The sequence below is a fragment of the Oncorhynchus gorbuscha genome, linkage group LG25 (genome assembly GCF_021184085.1).
Source record: "Oncorhynchus gorbuscha isolate QuinsamMale2020 ecotype Even-year linkage group LG25, OgorEven_v1.0, whole genome shotgun sequence".
NCBI lineage: Eukaryota > Metazoa > Chordata > Actinopteri > Salmoniformes > Salmonidae > Oncorhynchus > Oncorhynchus gorbuscha.
Genome location: NC_060197.1, coordinates 6922449 through 6941765, shown reverse-complemented (window position 1 = coordinate 6941765; position 19317 = coordinate 6922449). Strand labels below are relative to the sequence as shown.

The 19317-nt window shown below is 43.9% G+C and overlaps 2 protein-coding genes across 3 annotated transcripts in view; one reads left to right on the top strand and one right to left on the bottom strand.

The window, feature by feature from the left end:
* Window positions 1-283: 283 nt before the first annotated feature.
* On the bottom strand, window positions 284-2101 carry LOC124014380 (achaete-scute homolog 1a). The gene is made up of 2 exons (XM_046329287.1): window positions 1310-2101; window positions 284-1157 (listed from the first exon to the last, which is right to left on the bottom strand). The coding sequence occupies exon 1, from the start codon at window positions 1910-1912 to the stop codon at window positions 1328-1330; it is 585 nt and encodes a 194-aa protein (XP_046185243.1). The 5' UTR covers window positions 1913-2101; the 3' UTR covers window positions 284-1157; window positions 1310-1327.
* A 3965-nt stretch (window positions 2102-6066) lies between these two features.
* The window catches only part of LOC124014107 (KICSTOR complex protein ITFG2-like), a 39228-nt gene continuing 25977 nt past the window's right edge, over window positions 6067-19317 (top strand). Inside the window, exons 1-8 of one of the 2 annotated variants that reach the window (XM_046328820.1) lie at window positions 6067-6374; window positions 6885-6980; window positions 7165-7500; window positions 7733-7876; window positions 8767-8921; window positions 9264-9355; window positions 9439-9556; window positions 10270-10443. In XM_046328820.1, the coding sequence (XP_046184776.1) occupies window positions 9278-9355; window positions 9439-9556; window positions 10270-10443 (370 nt within the window). In that variant the 5' untranslated portion in view covers window positions 6067-6374; window positions 6885-6980; window positions 7165-7500; ... (1 more) ...; window positions 8767-8921; window positions 9264-9277. The remainder of the gene's footprint in view (window positions 6375-6884; window positions 6981-7164; window positions 7501-7732; window positions 7877-8766; window positions 8922-9263; window positions 9356-9438; window positions 9557-10269; window positions 10444-19317) is intronic. The other variant, XM_046328819.1, reaches the window with a different exon arrangement.

The following is a 19317-nucleotide window of genomic DNA, read 5'->3' as shown; positions in this document are numbered from 1 at the left end:
CCTAAAGCCAGGCAAGACGTATTATCCCCCCATTAAGTATCCTCGGGCTAGAAACAGGGCTATTGGATTCTTGAGGATTCGAATTTGCTATTGTTATATTACTCTATTTGTATGTTAATAACTTATATTACAGGATGTACCGTTTTTTACGCAAATGGAGACTCGCATAAAATGTGTTCGTTGGTGGAAGTGTGAGTAAAATGGGTGATATTTGTACAAAAAAATATAACAGAAATATATTTCATTCCCCCCCGTAAAAAAAAGTCTGAGGTACAAAAGGAAATACTAGAAAATGTTTTATTATGAGACTAGAGTGTAGAAAATATGGTTATAGGCTTTTCTCTTTTCCACCAACATGATATAAGTAAAGGCAGTGTGGAGCTGGCAGTTTAGCAATAGACAATGAATCGCCATTGTGCTCTGTTTGGACAATAGCTGCATAACCTTTGATCATCGTGAACTCCATGTACAATAACATGTATTTCCTATTAAATAAGACACATTGGTGCTAAATTCAAACGTCGGAGTGTCAAACCCCTTCTTGAAACCTCATTAATCAATGACCATACACAGAATAGCCAGCTGCAGAGCATTATACAAGTCTAAAATAGGCAAGAGGTAAGAGCAACTTATCAATATAAATATATACAAAAGAAAAAATCTAAAAAAATCTCTTTACATACAAAAATATCTTGATATATTGCAAAAACATGTTTGATATAGAATTTCATATAATAAAATCCGCACATTGGAAGCATTTTAGAACTAAATGTCACATGAGTTGACAAAGAAGGGTTGATGTTCTTTGATTGGATTAAGCATAGTTTGAGAACAACATTTTAAATTGTGTTTTTGTGTGCTGTTGTAAAATCACTTTTGAAATGTTGTTTTCGTGGGCGAATGTGCTGGAAGGTTGGATTCCCACGCTGTCAGACATGGAGAGCCTGTTTTCTTTTTAGTCCTTTGGCGTTTTTGCTCAACACTGGCCTGCATGTCCGCAGTTTCTCTGGTTTCAAGGCGGTTCCTTTAGGTGGACTGGGTCGTGGACGACCGGAGCAGAACGCCAGCTCAGTGCGTCTTGTTCTAGAGGGCGCGAGCTCCTCTGTAATCCTCCCGAGCCGTGCTGAGAGCTTACATCATTCAATTGATCCATATTCCTATAGTAACGAACAAGAAAAGGGGGTAAGACATTGGTTCAGTTATTTTCAATTGATCTTGAAAACCTAATAATGCAAATATTTATTATAACAAAGCATAATACAGTACTTGTAGAATATGAATGATAGGCCTATTTTAAAAACATTTTTACCTTATAGGATACAGTTTCTCAGAACCAGTTAGTGAAGTCCAGGAGTTCCTGCTCCTCGGGACTGAGAGGGTCGTAGGACCCCTCATCGGACGAGTAGGAGGACACTGGAGAGCCTGCCATGGAGTTCATCTCGTTGGGGTAGTTGTTGGGCGACAGGACCCCGGACTGAAACGCTGCGCTCACGGCGTCGTGCTCATCCAAAAGTTGTTGTAGTGCGCGAATGTACTCCACCGCCGACCGTAACGTTTCCACTTTGCTCATCTTCTTGTTGGCGGCGCCATTGGGGACGTGTTCCCGGAGAGTGGCGAAGCCGTTGTTGACAAGTTTCACTCTGTTGCGCTCTCTCTCGTTCCGCCGCGCCACAGTGTGCGGCTGCTGCTGCGGCAGGCTGTACCCAAAGCCGGCAAAGTTCAGCCTCCTCTTGCATCTTAGCAACTCGGGCGAGGATGAGCGCTGTCTCTTCACCTTGGATGCTGACTTGCCGCTCCCTTGGCTGCTGGTAGGGCTGAGCTGGATACTCTGCGCTGCGGCAGCAAAGAAGCAGGAGGGCGGCATGAACTGCTGCTGGCTCACATTTATTTCCATCTTTGCTGTGATGTCCATTGGCACGTATTGAAAAATAAAATATAAGAGCTGCAGAGAATCTCAGAGTTCTTCTTTGGATTGATCGGCAGCAGTTGCGTCCTGCTCGTGGCGTTCACGTGTGGCTTAATGCTCACTTTAGCCGTGTTTAATGGGCGGTCTTGTGGGCTTCTGCCTCGCACACTCCTCAGTCTGAACTGAGTCCTGCGAAAGGCTAGTAGCGAGGCTTATACACTGGCAGCCCCACGCGCTGGACCTGACCACGCCTCCTCCTCGTGCTAGTTGTATTCACCTTGTCTCCTGTGCTGTTGCAATGCGTACGCCGGTCGCGTGCCACTTGAACCACTGAACAAACAGTCACCAAAGCACAACTGGTTGCAGCATGCCGACTTGTTCCAGATGTCTTGAGAGTTTTGAGCACTAATAGAATGTTAGTTTTCATTCAACTCTGCTTTGAAAATCTGGCACCGGATCGCATGATTTACGCACAAAGGTTCCAAAATGCTCCTCATATAAAATGCCTAAAAATAGAGCGTCTTTGGTTCAGAAATGGACCTTATATAATATATATATATTGAATTGTTTCATGGCGGATGAGAGATTGGGGGTCTTGTTCATAAAAGTTGGCCACAATGTGATAGAATATAAAATAAGATCGAGGTCAAAAGACAAATAAGGCGTAATTTCATTTTATGTGTAAAATGAGTTAAACGTGTCTCTTTATGGGTGACTCAAACAACTTAGATTTAAAATATATATATATATATATATTTTAATTAGCTTATACAAGCGAACCTATTAGGCTATACTAGCTTTTTACGCATGCAAATAACCAATTTCTTTAGTGGACCGAAAAGTAGTGCTGAAAGGCAGCTCTCAAACTCAGGCGGACCTTAAAGGCGCTCATCAAAGATGTTAAGATTTAGTTGTTTGCATTGTCTTTGCGGTCCATACAGTATGGGCAGTATACTATAAGGTACACCTTATAGACCCCATTGACTGTAAGTTGTTTGGAACACTGTCGGGTTGACAGGCACAAGCAGACCCCACAGTCTTGGATGACCCACAGTTTATTGTTAACACTTTTACAACCGCATTTGAATGCTTCGTCTTTCGAAGAATGGAGCTTTGTCCAGCAGAGGCGAATTTCCCACTTTCATTAGGCTAGAGCTAATCATCACCCTCGGAGAGGCGGAACGGAAGGGTATTTCTGAGAAGGGGCCATAAAGAAGGACGCATTCGAGGATGTTTTGTGTATGATTTGATACACCCTATTTTGTTACAGTAACGACTCGACACAGTGTATTTCGACAATTTTGTTTTCTTTTAAAGGGCAGCATAATAGAACATGTCTTTCACTCAGAACAAAACCAACCGACTCCACTCATGGGGTGTGTGTGTGTGTGTGTGTGTGTGTGTGTGTGTGTGTGTGTGTGTGTGTGTGTGTGTGTGTGTGTGTGTGTGTGTGTGTGTGTGTGTGTGTGTGTGTGTGTGTGTGTGTGTGTGTGTGTGTGTGTGTGTGTGTGTGTGTTTGAGGGGAGGGGGTAAATTGTGAAATTTTTCTGTGTTGGCTGTGGCATTCAAAATCAAGCCTGCATTGAAGAACCCAGCCCCCGCCAACTTTTCTTTTCTTTTTCCTCCCTTTTTTGCACAGCAAGAGAGTTTAGAAAATAAGCGTGGGTTCTATTCAGTTTCCCCCAGTCCCCTCGCCATCGTCGGCTTTCTGAAACCTATCTACCATCCCCTGTCAGTGCGGTTCCAGAGTCCAATTAGCGCTTTGTAAAGACTTGTTTCTACTGCAGATCTTCCAGAGGCAGGCAGAGCGCTCCCTCTATTCGAGGGTTCCAGTCATAGCCGAGTGTAATAATTAATATGACATCTGGGCGCCCGAGTCTCAATTGAAACTCCATTGAAACACCTCTGTCTTTCTGCTTTTGGAGTTCACTGAGACATCATAAAACAAAACTCATAAGGGCACATTTGTCCTGGGAAATAATCCCTATGTGATATGCGGGATTAATTTTCAATTTGTTAGCTGTTAAACTAAATTGTGGTGTTTATTTAAAATGTGGTCGTTTGGGGGTCGCCCATGGCACTGACTATACTTTGTATAATTTCTGCAGGTGCATTACAACAGATTAGTCTTATAATAACGTGAAAAGCCGCCACTGAATGCATTCTGAAAGATACAAACACAGTGATCACGGTTATCAAAATTCTGATTTATTTACTAACAATTTATATACATGAATAGGTCTAAATAAAAAGTTTGAAGGGCATAGCCTATATTCAGCTGCATTACCCATTCAATTGTGCTAAAAATAGAGTTTTAGATGAAAGACCATATCTGAAATAAAACATTTGAAGTGGACTATAGCATAGTGTTGTCTAGCTGGCTTACATGACAGTATAGGGGACTTTAATTTTGAAAGTTTTGGACGTTTAAAATTAGGCTACTTTAAACATCTATCTGATGTTTTTGTTTTACTTATTGAGTAACAGAAAACTGTTGTGCTATGCATGAATTAATTAATGAGACCTGTCAAGAACATCTGGAGTGAATGGTAATGACCCATGCCATCACAAGGCATCTGAGTAATCTGAATCTACTTCTCTCAGCAGTTAGCCTATTGAAGAGATGCTGAACTGAATATTTATCTGAAATTCCCTACAATCGATGTGGACAATAATCCAGTCCTGTCTGTGGCCAGTGATGTGCAGCTGTTTAATGGGTCATATATACCTGTTCTGGTCTTTACACACACGCACGCGCACGCGCACACACACACACGCGCACACGCACGCACACACACACACACACACACACACAATTAGAGAGACGGTAGAAAAAGTACCCAACTGTCATACTTGAGTAAAAGAAAAGCTACCTTAATAGAAAATGATTCAAGTAAAAGTCACCCAGTAAAATTCTACTTGAGTAGAAGTCTATAAGTATTTGGTTTAAAATATACATAAGTATCAAAGTAAAAGTATAAATCAGTAGTGGGTTCGATCCCCGGGACCACCCATACGTAGAATGTATGCACACATGACTGTAAGTCGCTTTGGATAAAAGCGTCTGCTAAATGGCATATATTATTATTATTATTATTATTTCAAATTCCTTATATTAAACAAGCCAGATGGCACCATTTTCTACAAACGAAGCATTAGTGTGTTTAGTGAGTCCACCAGATCAGAGGCAGTAGGGATGAACAGAGATGTTCGGTTGATAAGTGCATGAATTTGACAATTTTTCTGTCCTGCTAAGTATTCAAAATGTAATGAGTACTTTTGGGTGTCAAGGAAAATGTATGGAGTAAAAAGTACAATATTTTCTCAAGGAATGTAGTGAAATAAAAGTACAAGTAGTCAAAAATATAAATAGTAAAATAAAGTACAGATACCCCCCAAAAACGACTTAAGTAGTACTTTAAAGTATTCTTACTTAAGTACTTTACACCTCTGGAGATCACTGAAAACAGCAGCTCTGCTGCAGTAAATATCCACAGGCTGTGCACTGAAATTATTCCGCACTTCTGAGAATATACCAACAAATGTAGGTCTTTCAAACATGTAGGCAAAACAATGGTGGCTTGGGTTCCTCACTCAAAGTGTCATATGGGTCAGAAGGGCCTTGGGTCCCTAGACAGTATGGATGAGGTGAAATAGTTGGAAAATATTTTGTCTTGTACAACAGCACCCTCTAGAGGATTGACAGTGCATCACCCAAATGCACCCCGACGAGTAACCACTTGATGGCAGTTGTACTTAGTTTTTACATCTTTTGTTTTAATGCCCACAGCAGTTTACCACGTTATTCTTTTAGTTTACTGACATTATAATTTATCATTTACACTCATAGAATATTCTGGAATTACTAGGCTACATGTGAGTGTGACATTAGTCTATATTATGAACAATTGAATAATCAGCTAGGTGGGATTCAGTATTTGTGCATAAATACAAATTCAGGGATTATGTTACAATATCACATTTCCGTTGGCTGTTTCATTTTTTCTTTACTTCTCAATAACTAACGATATCCGTGGGATTATAATTAAATATCGCCACGTGACCATACGAATCGCAAAATACAAAACGCGCGAAGTCTGTCTCAAGTATGTGTCCGTACTGTTTTTGTCATGTGAGAGTTGTTTAAGGAGGAGCGTACAAATCCTCAGGTCTTACAAGTTTAGTATAGCTTTCTGTTATTTTGAGTGGTTATGGTTGATAATAGTTATCACGCCAAGTTTAAAAGCAGAAGCTATGCTTAAATAGACGCTTTAACACAGCTAACTACTGGAGGTTTCTCTAACTTGCATCTGGATGGTGCAAATTGCAGCTGTCAGGGTCCAGCTCAGCTGTCAAACTGTTATCTGGTGATATGCGGTCCTTGAGCTATGTTCAGTTTGTTAGTTTGGATTTCACCGGAACCCTTTTCCCTCGTGCAATTTGTCTTGGGGAGGCGGACAATGACTCGGTAAAACATCAGCAGTTAGACAATTATTCAGCGATCTTTCATTGTGTCCATGTTTTCAGACATGTGTAGTCTCAATGCTCACGGCGTTAGTGTATCCACCTCCTAGGACCAGTTCTACATACTGTAGCCTACCAATGACATGTATATCAACTCGTTTTTGCCAGTTATTTACCCACCTACCTGGCAACATATAAATGATTTTCCAGAAGTCATAAACTGCTCTGCCCACTCTCCACTTGCCCACTCGTTGTCCAGCTGTGCCTTTCTAGTCCCTGTACTGTAAATAACAACTCTTGCTTTAGTTTAGAGGGTCTCTGACTCATTCCCTCCAGTCACGATAAGAGGGTCAAGAGTGAAATAGTAGATGCCATAACAGGCCTCTTATCACACTCCTTGACCTTCAACATATTTAAGACAACGTATCTTATATCTATGGAAATCAAATGTCCTGACTGTACCCATGGCCTTGACACCAAAACCTTGACATGAACTGTTATTATTTTTGAACAGCTAAATGAACTTATCGTGGGTGACACCAGTGGAAAGCTGCATGTGTACAAGAACGATGACTCCAAGCCTTGGATCACTAGAACATGCGTGGGCATGGTAAGTGGCTGCTTAGAGGGCATTTCATCACCTCTCTGAGTTCAAATGTCAGCACATTTCAGTACAACTGTAGTGGCGTTAAAGAGGGAATTTGAACACCGCTGCCTGCACATCTGATTTCTGTTGTTATTTGAGCAGATTTAGACAAATATTTCATGAATTCTCTTTTTTGTTTCTTCTTTAGCTCACCTGTGTTGGTGTTGGAGACATCTGCAACTACGGAAGGGTGGGTGTGCAGAAACTGCATAGTCCTCCAGTCAGATGAGGAATAGTTGTGTTTTTCCCCCTTGCATCCAGTGTGTGCTATCACCTAACTATTCACCGCCTTAAGTCATCCATCAGAACTTTGTAGTTGCTGTGGGTGCAGAGGGATGGTTTCACCTGTTTGACCTGTCTGCAGTGGCAGGAGCCAAGTCAGATTCATCCAGCCAGCAGGAGGCGCTGTTCTCTAATGACCAGAAACCCTGCTTCTCTCAGCACATTTCTGCCAGCACCAAAGATATCCTTATTAGTGACATAGGTAACCTCTCTGTTCTGCACCCATTTCATCCTTGATGTAGGGGCCCTCAATACAATTGACCGTTTCTGTTTTGACTGCTTTATTCTCAGCCGTGTGTGTGTGTGTGTGTGTGTGTGTGTGTGTGTGTGTGTGTGTGTGTGTGTGTGTGTGTGTGTGTGTGTGTGTGTGTGTGTGTGTGTGTGTGTGTGTGTGTGTGTGTGTGTGTGTGTGTGTGTGTGTGTGTGCTTTGCAGATGGGGATGGGCGCAGTGAGCTTGTAGTGGGATACACAGACCGTGTGGTGAGAACGTTCCGCTGGGAGGAGCCCAACGATTCTTCAGACCTGAGCTCTGGACAGCTGGTCCTGCTGAAGGAGTGGCTTCTGGAGGGACTGGCAGGTCTATACACAAACATGGCATATGTCAATCAAAGGCCGAAAAACTCCTGAGGGGTTTCCTACAGAGTCATCTAGATTACTCTACTCAGGGTTTTCTTACCATCTTCAGTAAGCTTTACATTCCAGCTCAGGCTTGGTCCGTTCTACGACGGTGGATATTGCTCGTCCGCCTCCCGCTAACTCTAACAGGCTAGTAACGGCGCATGTCGCACATGGCTAGTCGAACTCTTCATTGAGACAATGCTGAAACCTTCATCTATGAATTAATCAGTGCCACATTTTTATTTGTTCGGAGAGAAAAATTCTCTTGCAAGTTCAGCAGGCTATGGTGTGAAATAGGCTATTAAAAGTGCCGTCTTTATTTTCCAACTTTTCGTTAAGGCCGTCTTTGGTGTGTGTATCAATGCACAAGCACCTTCCCACTCCTATTGATATTTGTTATTTATTAAGTCACACAAAAGTGTTACATTGCGTGAAGTTTAAAATGCATTCTATCATTACTAAATGTCAAATGTGATATCTTAACATTAGTATTTTGTAGCACACAACAAACATTTGATTAATAAAATATTGAGTCAGTCGTCTTCCTCAAATGGAGGGGATGATGCAGTCTTTGCAAGAGGGAGTGAATCTGAGTTAATTGATCCTCAACTCGTGGCTCAGTCATTTCATACAGGGTAAGTGGAGTTAGCTTGCCCAGGAGCAGGTTCATTCTGAAAGATTCGTTGCCATAGAAATTGACCTGGCTAAAAGCTGAGCTACTTTTGTATGACCAGTTATCCCAACTTGAACTCTGGCCCGACATATAAACCCCACATAACACTGGATGACTTCACATCCTGTAAAGTGTACACTCTACTATTTCTAATCCATGATTTCCTCCTGTGACAGGTGGACAGCCTGTCAGTAAACCCAGACCTAGAGGGTCTTCCTGAACTGATGGTGTCCCAGCCTGGTTGTGGCTTTGCCATCCTGCTGTGCACATGGACACAACAGGGCTCCTCTGAGGCGGCGCCTGGGGAGGAGGCTCCACCCACTCCTGGCAGGTACATACCACTGGACATGCAGAGCACCTAATACTTATGCAGAGAACCTAATACATCTTTAGATGACTGTGTTGGTGTCCAGCACTGAGTGCTGCTGTAAACGTATGAATAATTAATTCCATTTCTATGGCTTTAATGTTTTCCTTAACCCCGTGAGAACCAGTGATCTGCAGGTCTTGAGCTGTTTTAGTTCTTTTAAAAAAAAGTATCAGACTGTCTTATTATTATTATTATATGCAGTTTAAACAATACTCTTGATGCCATTAACAATTTTAAGCATAAAATGTTGGTAATTTTAATATGTGAACAATGTGATCGTGTAGTTTTTCTTTTGTGTTCCAGGCACACTGAAACTGATGGACAGTTCAGAGCAGTTGAAGTGGTCAGTGCAGGTGGATCACCAGCTTTTTGCTCTGCAGAAGCTGGACATCACAGTGAGTCTATAAAAACAGTATACGTTTTTTTTTTTGTGACTACCTGTGACCGTGCAGTTTTTGACTGTGCCTCTTGTCTCCAGGGCGACGGCAGAGAGGAGGTGGTGGCGTGTGCCTGGGATGGTCAGACCTACATCATCGACCACAACCGCATGGTGGTGCGCTTCCAGTTTGACGAAAATGTCAATGCTTTCCGTGCAGGTGAGATCTCATTCTGAACCACTCATTCTTGTCAGATCCCTCACCTATGTATACCTGATTTACGTGATGACGAAGCAAATGATATTGACAGTATTAATACAAAAAAAATGTTTCCAGCTCATGTCACCATTAGATGGCAGTGTTGGACTTCAGGCTCACATAAACAAGCTACATCCTCTCTATCTCCCACTCTCTCGCTCGCTGTCAAAATGCTGTCTCTCCAATTTCTGCACGAGCCCCACTGCCTCTGCGAGCAGAGAGAGATCCTATTGTTATCTAATAAGAGGATTAAAGAAATGGGCAAGAGAGAATCAAATGAAATTCTTTTTGTCACATGCTTCTTAAACAACAGGTGTGGAGTAACTGTGAAATGCTAATTTGCGGGCGCTTTTCAACAGCGCAGAGGATAATGCAAATACTAATAATACCACAAGGAATAAATGCAGAATGTTGCAACGATGAACCTGCATTGTTGGTTAAGGGCTTGTCATTTCATGGTAAGGTCTACGACACCTGTTGTATTCGGCGCATGTAACAAATAACATCTGGTTTTGATTTATTTGATTTGAACAATCCTATTTCTAAGCCTCTCCTATTGTCACCGAATGTATCTTTTACTGTAATGACTAGGGCCTGGAGTTTTTCCTGATTAAGACATGTGATTAGGGGAAACCCTTGTTGTCTAACTGGCCTTGCATGTTGGTGTTTAACAGGTCAGTACACCTGTAAGGATGGCAAGAACAGCCCCTGTCTGGTGTACGTCAGCTTTAACCACAAGATCTATGTGTACTGGAGGGTGGAGCTGGAGCGCATGGAGCCCACCCATCTCCTTAGGGTCCTGGAGGAGAGGCCAGAGTTCAAGGCCCGGCTGGAGCAACTGGGAGTGGGTGAGTTGGAGTTAGACAACAATGTAAACCTAAAAGCTACTCTCACTCAAACCATATCAAGGAAAAAAATGAGTTAGTTCTAACCTCCTCCGCAGGCTCGTTACTAGAGAGAGCCGACAGGTGGACTAAGTAGGTCAAAATACAAAAATAATCTTGCATGTAATTTAATTAGAACACAGCACCAGGTAGAAGCTCCTGGTTTCCCCTGTCCACTATGTTGTTTAGTTCGCCATTAACTCAGCTAATGCTACCTGACACACAAACAGTGCATCTCCTGTCCTGTGTTCATGTCCTCTAACTGAGAGTAAGGGAAACAGATTAAATGTGTGTGTCCTCTACTCATCTAAATGTATGTAGAAACCTGTCGCCGCCAGCAGACTTTTGTTCTGATGCGTGACTGGAGTATTTATAGAGGCAGAGGCTGGAATCCACGCATTCACTCCTGTGGAGCAGACGGGACCACTCTCTTCATCTCTCTCTCTCTCTGCCTCTCTCTTCTTTGCTCTCTATATCCCAGGGGAATTCTCTCTCAGCAGGCTAGCAACACTGTCAAAGGGCTGCCCAGATTCACAAACACATCACACACACACACACACACACACACACACACACACACACACACACACACACACACACACACACACACACACACACACACACACACACACACACACACACACACACACACACACACACACACACACACACACACACACTGAGGGACACATCTAGAGACGTACAGAAGTTCCATCACACAGCTGTTCATTGTAGGGTGTGGGTGGACATGCACAGGACAGACTGGGGATATACAGTTGAAGTCAGAAGTTTACATACACCTTAGCCAAATACATTGTTATTCACAATTCATGACATTTAATCCTAGTAAGAATTCTCTGTCTTAGGTCAGTTAGAATCACCACCTTATTTTAAGAATGTGAAATGTCAGAATAATAGTAAAGAGAGTCATTTATTTCAGCTTTTATTTCTTTCATCACATTCCCAGTGGGTCAGAAGTTTACATACACACAATTAGTATTTGGTAGCATTGCCTTTAAATTGTTTAATTTGGGTCAAACATTTCGGGTAGCCTTCCACAAGCTTCCCACAATAAGTTGGGTGAGTCAGGTTTGTAGGCCTCCTTGCTCGCACAAGCTTTTTCAGTTCGGCCCACAGTTTTTCTATGGGATTGAGGTCAGGGCTTTGTGATGGCCACTCCAATACTCTAATACCTTGACTTTGTTGTCCTTAAGCCATTTTGCCACAACTTTGGAAGTATGCTTGGGGTCATTGTCCATTTGGAAGACCCATTTGCGACCAAGCTTTAACTTCCTGACTGATGTCTTGAGATGTTGCTTCAATATATCCACATAATTTTCCATCCACATAATTTTCCTGCCTCATGATGCCATCTATTTTGTGAAGTGCACCAGCCCCTCCTGCAGCAAATCACCCCCACAACATGATGCTGCCACCCCCTTGCTTCACGGTTGGGATGGTGTTCTTCGGCTTGCAAGCCTCCCTCTTTTTCCTACAAACATAACGAAGGTCATTAATGCCAAACAGTTCTATTTTTGTTTTATCAGACCAGAGGACATTTCTCCAAAAAGTACGATCTTTGTCCTCATGTGCAGTTGCAAACCGTAGTCTGGCTTTTTTATGGTGGTTTTGGAGCAGTGGCTTCTTCCTTGCTGAGCTGCCTTTCAGGTTATTTCGATATAGGACTGGTTTGACATTTTCCTCCAGAATCTTCACAAGGTCCTTTGCTGTTGTTCTGGGATTGATTTGCATTTTCGCACCAAAGTGCATTCATCTCTAGGAGACAGAACGTGTCTCCTTCCTGAGCGGTGTGACGGCTGCGTGGTCCCATGGTGTTTATACTTGCGTACTATTGTTTGTACAGATGAAGGTGGTACCTTCAAGCATTTGGGAATTGCTCCCAAGGATGAACTATACAATTTTTCTTCTGAGGTCTTGGCTGATTTCTTTTGATTTTCCCATGATGTCACGCAAAGAGGCACCGAGTTTGAAGGTAGGCCTTGAAATACATCCACAGGTACACCTCCAAATGACTCAAATGATGTCAATTAGCCTATCAGAAGCTGCTAAAGCCATGATGTCGTTTTCTGGAATTTTCCAAGCTGTTTAAAGGCACAGTCAACTTAGTGTATGTAAACATCTGACCCACTGGAATTGTGATACAGTGAATTATAAGTGAAATAATCTGTCTGTAAACAAGTGTTGGAAAATTGACTTGTGTCATGCACAAAGTAGATGTCCTAACCGACTTGCCAAAACTATAGTTTGTTAACAAGAAATTTGTGGAGTGGTTGAAAAACGAGTTTTAATGACTCCAACGTAAGTGTATGTAAACTTCTGACTTCAACTGTATTATATGTGATGTGAATAGAGAGAAATGGTAATGGTGTCTTTTTGTAGGCACCACTCTGCCATGGTTCGTTGGGCAAGGCCTATGGGTAAATTAATGGAGATTTTGGATATACGCGATGAAACAAGGTTGGTGCTAAACACAGGTTTAAGGGATCTTGTTCTATGAGACGATCTTCATCCGCTAACATCACTTTTTTTTGTGAATTCTGAAGCATTTATGCCATCAAAAAAAGCACACAGTGCACATGAAAGGCTTCATAATTCATAATATCAGGCAGTAAACGTGGCCTTTATCTCATCGAACAAAACGTAGAAGATCTCCTAAGCCTGTGTTAACCTCAGACCTTATTTTCGGCGTTTATCCCAAAACCCCGTTCTTTCCCATTCATTTCCCCCAATGAAACGAACCAGAGGTATCTCTTTTCCGTTTTTTTCAGGACGACAAGCTGCCGAGCTCTATTCAGGCTTATCTTTCTGCTACATGAGCACTATCTCCATCTGTCCCTGGGCTCCCACCAATGAATGACATAGACTGCACTACATAATACAGTAGCTAGCTTCCTGTCTGTTTATGTTTGTGTTGCGTATGCACGTACTGTGTGACTGTTCGTTTGTACTATACTCTGCTGCTCTGCATGGCCCTCTCTGTCGGAGCCAGTAGCTGCTGTGCTCACAGAGTGACAGATGGTCCAGCTACCTGACCCAGTGGGGGCTGCTGAGGGGAGAACGGCTCATAATAATGGCCGGAACGGCGCAAATGGAATGGCATCAAACCCCTGGAAAACATGTGTTTGATGTATTTGATACCATTCCCTGATTCTGCTCCAGTCATTACAATGAGCCCGTCCTCCCAAATTAAGGTACCACCAACCTCCTGTGCACGACACTGACAGCTTCTATATAAACACTGCCATCCTGGCTACAGGGGCAGACATGCTGTTGAACTGTCTCCTGTTTCAACAACAGAATGAAGCACTAGCAGGGTAAATCAATTTGGCCCAAAGAAATGATCATGAATCCCTTAATTAGCCTCTTGATTAAATCAAAGGTCTGGTGAGCTGACTGCTCGCCTAAATGATTACATAGTCTGCAGATAACCATTTCAGGTAGGCCTTATTCATAAAAAAAACAAAATATATCCTAACAGCAGCTAAGCCTCGTAGCTTCCTGTTCCTGCAGCGTGTTAATAATTGAACCCCTGGGCGTGTTGGTGCTCCTTCCTGCGATTTCAGAGAACTGTTACCTAACTCATCATGAGACACATAGTAGTCATGGAGACTGAGGAGGGGGTAGGGACAGAGAGAGAGAGGGGGGGGACAGAGAGAGAGGGGGGTAGGGACAGAGCGAGACAGAGGGGGTAGGGACAGAGAGAGAGAGGGTAGGGATAGAGAGAGACAGAGGGGGTAGGGACAGAGAGGGTAGGGACAGAGAGAGACAGAGGGGGTAGGGACAGAGAGAGGGGGTAGGGACAGAGGGGGTAGGGACAGAGAGAGACAAAGGGGGTAGGGACAGAGGGGGCTAAGGACAGAGAGAGACAAAGGGGTAGGGACAGAGAGAGACAAAGGGGGTAGGGACAGAGAGAGACAGAGGGGTAGGGACAGAGAGAGACAGAGGGGTAGAGACAGAGAGAGACAGAGGGGGTAGGGACAGAGAGGGGGGGCAGAGAGGGTAGGGACAGAGAGGGTAGGGACAGAGAGGGGGGGCAGAGAGGGTAGGGACAGAGAGAGACAGAGGTGGCAGGGACAGAGGGGGCAGGGAGAGAGAGAGAGATAGTTGGGAGAGAGAGAAGGGAGTGGAAGAGAAAGAGGCTCAAAGAGAGGGAGATGTTAGAGAGAAAAGGAGCGACAGACTGTAGCTAGAGAGAGAGAGGTCCTTATGGCTAAACCCAGTTTGCAGTGCGACATCAGTTTATTGCTGATAGATAGCGCTGCCTGTGTGTGTGTAGCTGTCGCCTGTCACCAAGTCTGAGTTCCACACACAATGGTAGACATCTTCACCCACCCACCCATCACAAATAACAACCAAACGCAACACCCTTCTCTGACTGTCGACAGACCTGAGGTATTATATATGAGTCATTGCTTAATAACACGGAAGGGAGTAAAGTAAATGTATCTACAGTGTGTTTTATGTTTATCAGGAAGCTTATTTTCTCTGGCTTCACAATGTGACAATGCAGGATAATTCTGGCTGTTGCTGTACAAGGCGTCGTGAGGAGAGATGCATGTTGTTATACCTATGGGGACTTGTATGTCTCTCTGCTTGTGCTTATTTCAGCAGTAAATGAATAAGCTGAGTGTCTTCTCAGCGGCGTTGCCATGCAGATGGTACAGTTTACTTTGTACCACCACTCTCAGGTGTTTCACTGTGGCAAGCTGAAACATTTATGTTAAGTGAACCTGTGTACCTGTCTGCAGTATGTCATTACTATGTACATATGGGTTTGAACAGCACTTACAAAGTTGGGCCCTCAACAAGAAAGCTCTGACATGCAGCTACTACATACTGTCTGTCTGCATCTCTTGATTTAACATCCTGCCCTAATGCATTTTCTTTAAGGGGCCAGCTATATGAAGGGTCCATCCGTAATGCATGGCACCCTGCTTCTGCAGGATGATGTCACACTTTTTCTGCATTACCTTCCCTAAGCAACCATGATCATGCATTCTAAACTCCCCAGTTTAAGTGAATGCCGGTAGAATAGCTCCTCAGAGCAGCCGGGAGCTCCTCCGCTGGCTCAGCCGTGATTTATTCATCTAAAGCAGTGCTCTCATCTACATTTCAAAACCCACTCTGACTCAACCCCACTAAAGACAGAGTTTAATACAGAGCGACTCGGTCGAGCCACTGCGGTCCTTCATGAGGAGTTCAGTTTTTTTGTTGCGGCCCTTCCCTGCCCTAAGGCAATGTGCCGGTTTGACAGAGTTAATGTAGCGATAGGTTCAACCACCAATATTTATTCCCGGCTTTTCATCTTGTAAGTTATACCAAATGTCGGCCATTTTAGTCCCATTCTCTCTGTCTTTTTGTTCTGTGATCGTTGATCCTCAAGGATCTGGAGAGGTACTGTTGTTACATAATTACCAACAGCGTTATGTAACTTGACCATCAGCAGCAAGACTGTACTCTTGTTTGTCAGTTTTGTATTGCAGAGGACTTCTAAGTCGAGGCAACAAGCGTAAACGCTGGCTGACTGCTGGATGGGTCTATAGGGGAATCCTCCTTAATCCCAAAGGGAAAATCCTATATCAGCCTCTAGTCTGTCTACTCTGGTTCTCATGTATTATAAATGAGGAGGGACGAGTGGAGGACTCAGGGGCTGCCTCAAGTGTGTACTGTATGTGTGTGTCTAGACTCTGGGCTCAGGTGTCTCTTGGGTATCCTACTCTGGAGCTCCCCTCCCCTTTATGGGCCAAGGCCCTGCAGTGCAGTATGTACCAAAGCATGGACACTTTGTTTTTCATCTGTTTAGTTTCACTTCTCAAGGTTAGAAGTTGCATACAGGTAGCTGCCAAAATAATGGAAACAAAGGGAAATTGACAGCAGGTGCTTCCACACAGGTTCATGAGTTAGTTAAGTGTTTAACATCATGCTTAGGGTCATGTAAAAAAATAAATCTGGGCAGGCCATTATTTCTCCTACCATGGCTATGCCCCCATAGGATGACTATGCCCCCATAGGATGACTATGCCCCCATAGGATGACTATGCCCCCATAGGATGACTATGCCCCCATAGGATGACTATGCCCCCATAGGATGACTATGCCCCCATAGGATGACTATGCCCCCATAGGATGACAAAGCCCCCATAGGATGACTATGCCCCCATAGGATGACAAAGTCCCCTAGGATGACAAAGCCCCCATAGGATGACAAAGCCCCCATAGGATGACTATGCCCCCATAGGATGACAATGCCCCCATAGGATGACTATGCCCCCATAGGATGACAAAGCCCCCATAGGATGACTATGCCCCCATAGGATGACAAAGCCCCCATAGGATGACAAAGCCCCCATAGGATGACAAAGCCCCCATAGGATGACAAAGCCCCCATAGGATGACTATGCCCCCATAGGATGACAAAGCCCCCATAGGATGACAAAGCCCCCATAGGATGACAAAGCCCCCATAGGATGACTATGCCCCCATAGGATGACTATGCCCCCATAGGATGACTATGCCCCCATAGGATGACTATGCCCCATAGGATGACTATGCCCCCATAGGATGAGAAAGCCCCCATAGGATGACTATGCCCCCATAGGATGACTATGCCCCCATAGGATGACTATGCCCCCATAGGATGACTATGCCCCCATAGGATGACAAAGCCCCCATAGGATGACTATGCCCCCATAGGATGACTATGCCCCCATAGGATGACTATGCCCCCATAGGATGACTATGCCCCCATAGGATGACAAAGCCCCCATAGGATGACTATGCCCCCATAGGATGACTATGCCCCCATAGGATGACAATGCCCCATAGGATGACTATGCCCCCATAGGATGACTATGCCCCCATAGGATGACTATGCCCCCATAGGATGACAAAGCCCCCATAGGATGACTATGCCCCCATAGGATGACTATGCCCCCATAGGATGACTATGCCCCCATAGGATGACAAAGCCCCCATAGGATGACTATGCCCCCATAGGATGACTATGCCCCCATAGGATGCCAAAGCCCCCATAGGATGCCAAAGCCCCCATAGGATGACAAAGCCCCATAGGATGACAATGCCCCCATAGGATGACTATGCCCCCATAGGATGACTATGCCCCCATAGGATGACTATGCCCCCATAGGATGACAAAGCCCCCATAGGATGACAATGCCCCATAGGATGACAAAGCCCCCATCCACAGCATTTTCCACCACCATCCACAAAACACTAAAGGATGGAATTTCTTGTGGAGGAGGTGTGTCTCATCCCTCCAATAGAGTTCCACACCCTATTAAGACATTTTTATGTTGGTGTTTCCTTTATTTTGTCAGTTTCCTGTACGTTCATTAAGGTATTTAATGAACCAGTGATGGGTACTGTAGAATGATGTGTGTTCTATGTCCTCCTTCCTCTCTGTTAATCATTATATTCATGGGTCTGGCCATGCTGTTCAACAAGTTATGTGATTATGTTTGTAGGTTGATCGTTGCGCCCGTTACTGTGGCATGAGAAAAACAACGCTGATATATGCCCTTATATGTAGCCGGCTCATTGGTCAGCAGCATTCCTATCAGCTTTGTCGAGACTTGTTCCTGTTTTGCCCGTTAATGGTCAAACGGTTGGCACGTCCGTGTGTCACACTGCTTCCCAGGACCTGTGTCTCTGTGCGTCAAGACTGAAGGGACAGAAAAACACTGCATTCTATAACTGGGTTCCACTTGGGTCTCGACCTTTGACTCCATCTGCCGACTACGGCCTCTGACTGCAGTCCCAGTACTTGCTACATCATGTTATTCAGTATATCAAATCTTCTAATGTTAGGTTCTTAAGTGTTTGTCTACTTTATGTAGATGTGTGCCAAGCCCCTGCAAATAGAGTAATGTCAAGGCCAGCAATAGGTTCCATATTTTATTTAGTTATTTTCCACATAGGACACAGCTGGCCTGGTATAATAAATGCAACATGGAGGAGTGGAATGATTCCTGTGTGAATTTGACCTTTGCCCTGACATTTCCCCAATGCCATCAGGCTGGATGTTACACTATCTAATACAGAAGCAGCAGACAGATGACCCTGGGAATTAACCACCCAGGGGTAATGTCCCCACCAGCTGTGTGTGTGTGTGTGTGTGTGTGCGTGTGTGTGTGTGTGTGTGTGTGTGTGTGTGTGTGTGTGTGTGTGTGTGTGTGTGTGTGTGTGTGTGTGTGTGTGTGTGTGTGTGTGTGTGTGTGTGTGTGTGTGTGTGTGTGTGTGTGTGTGTGTGTGTGTGTGTGTGTGTGTGTGTGTGTGTGTGTGTATTTAAGCAATGGGAGCTATTCTTGTCTCCACTCCCCTGTAGTTTTTACACTTTGTATTGCTAGTCAGTGTTGACATCTGTTTGGTCTCACTTGTCCAGGTTAGAAGTTAGAGCTCGTAACAGAAGTTCATTAGGGAATAGAGTAAACCGACGACGGGGACTGTAGAATGATGTGTGTTGTATGTCCTCCTTCCGTTCTGTTAATCATTATATTCATGGGTCTGGCCAGGCTGTTCAACAAGTTTTGGGATTATGTTTTTAAGTTGTCTCTCCCATTACCCTGGCATAAGAAAAACAACACTTTTTTTTGACTATGTTTAATGGACGGAGGACTTTTTTTTGACTGTGTGTAATGGACGGAGGACTTTTTTTTTGACTGTGTGTAATGGACGGAGGACTTTTTTTCTCTCTCAGAGATAGAGAATGTTAACATTTCATGTGCTTCCACAGAGCATGGCTACCGGGTTAGTGTAATCGTAGGAAGGTTGAAAACAACTGTTCTGATGAAGCAGAAT

Excerpts from the sequence above, each read along its gene's own strand:
- LOC124014380 (XM_046329287.1), bottom strand. The coding sequence starts at position 1,912 with ATGGACATCACAGCAAAGATGGAAATAAATGTGAGCCAGCAGCAGTTC.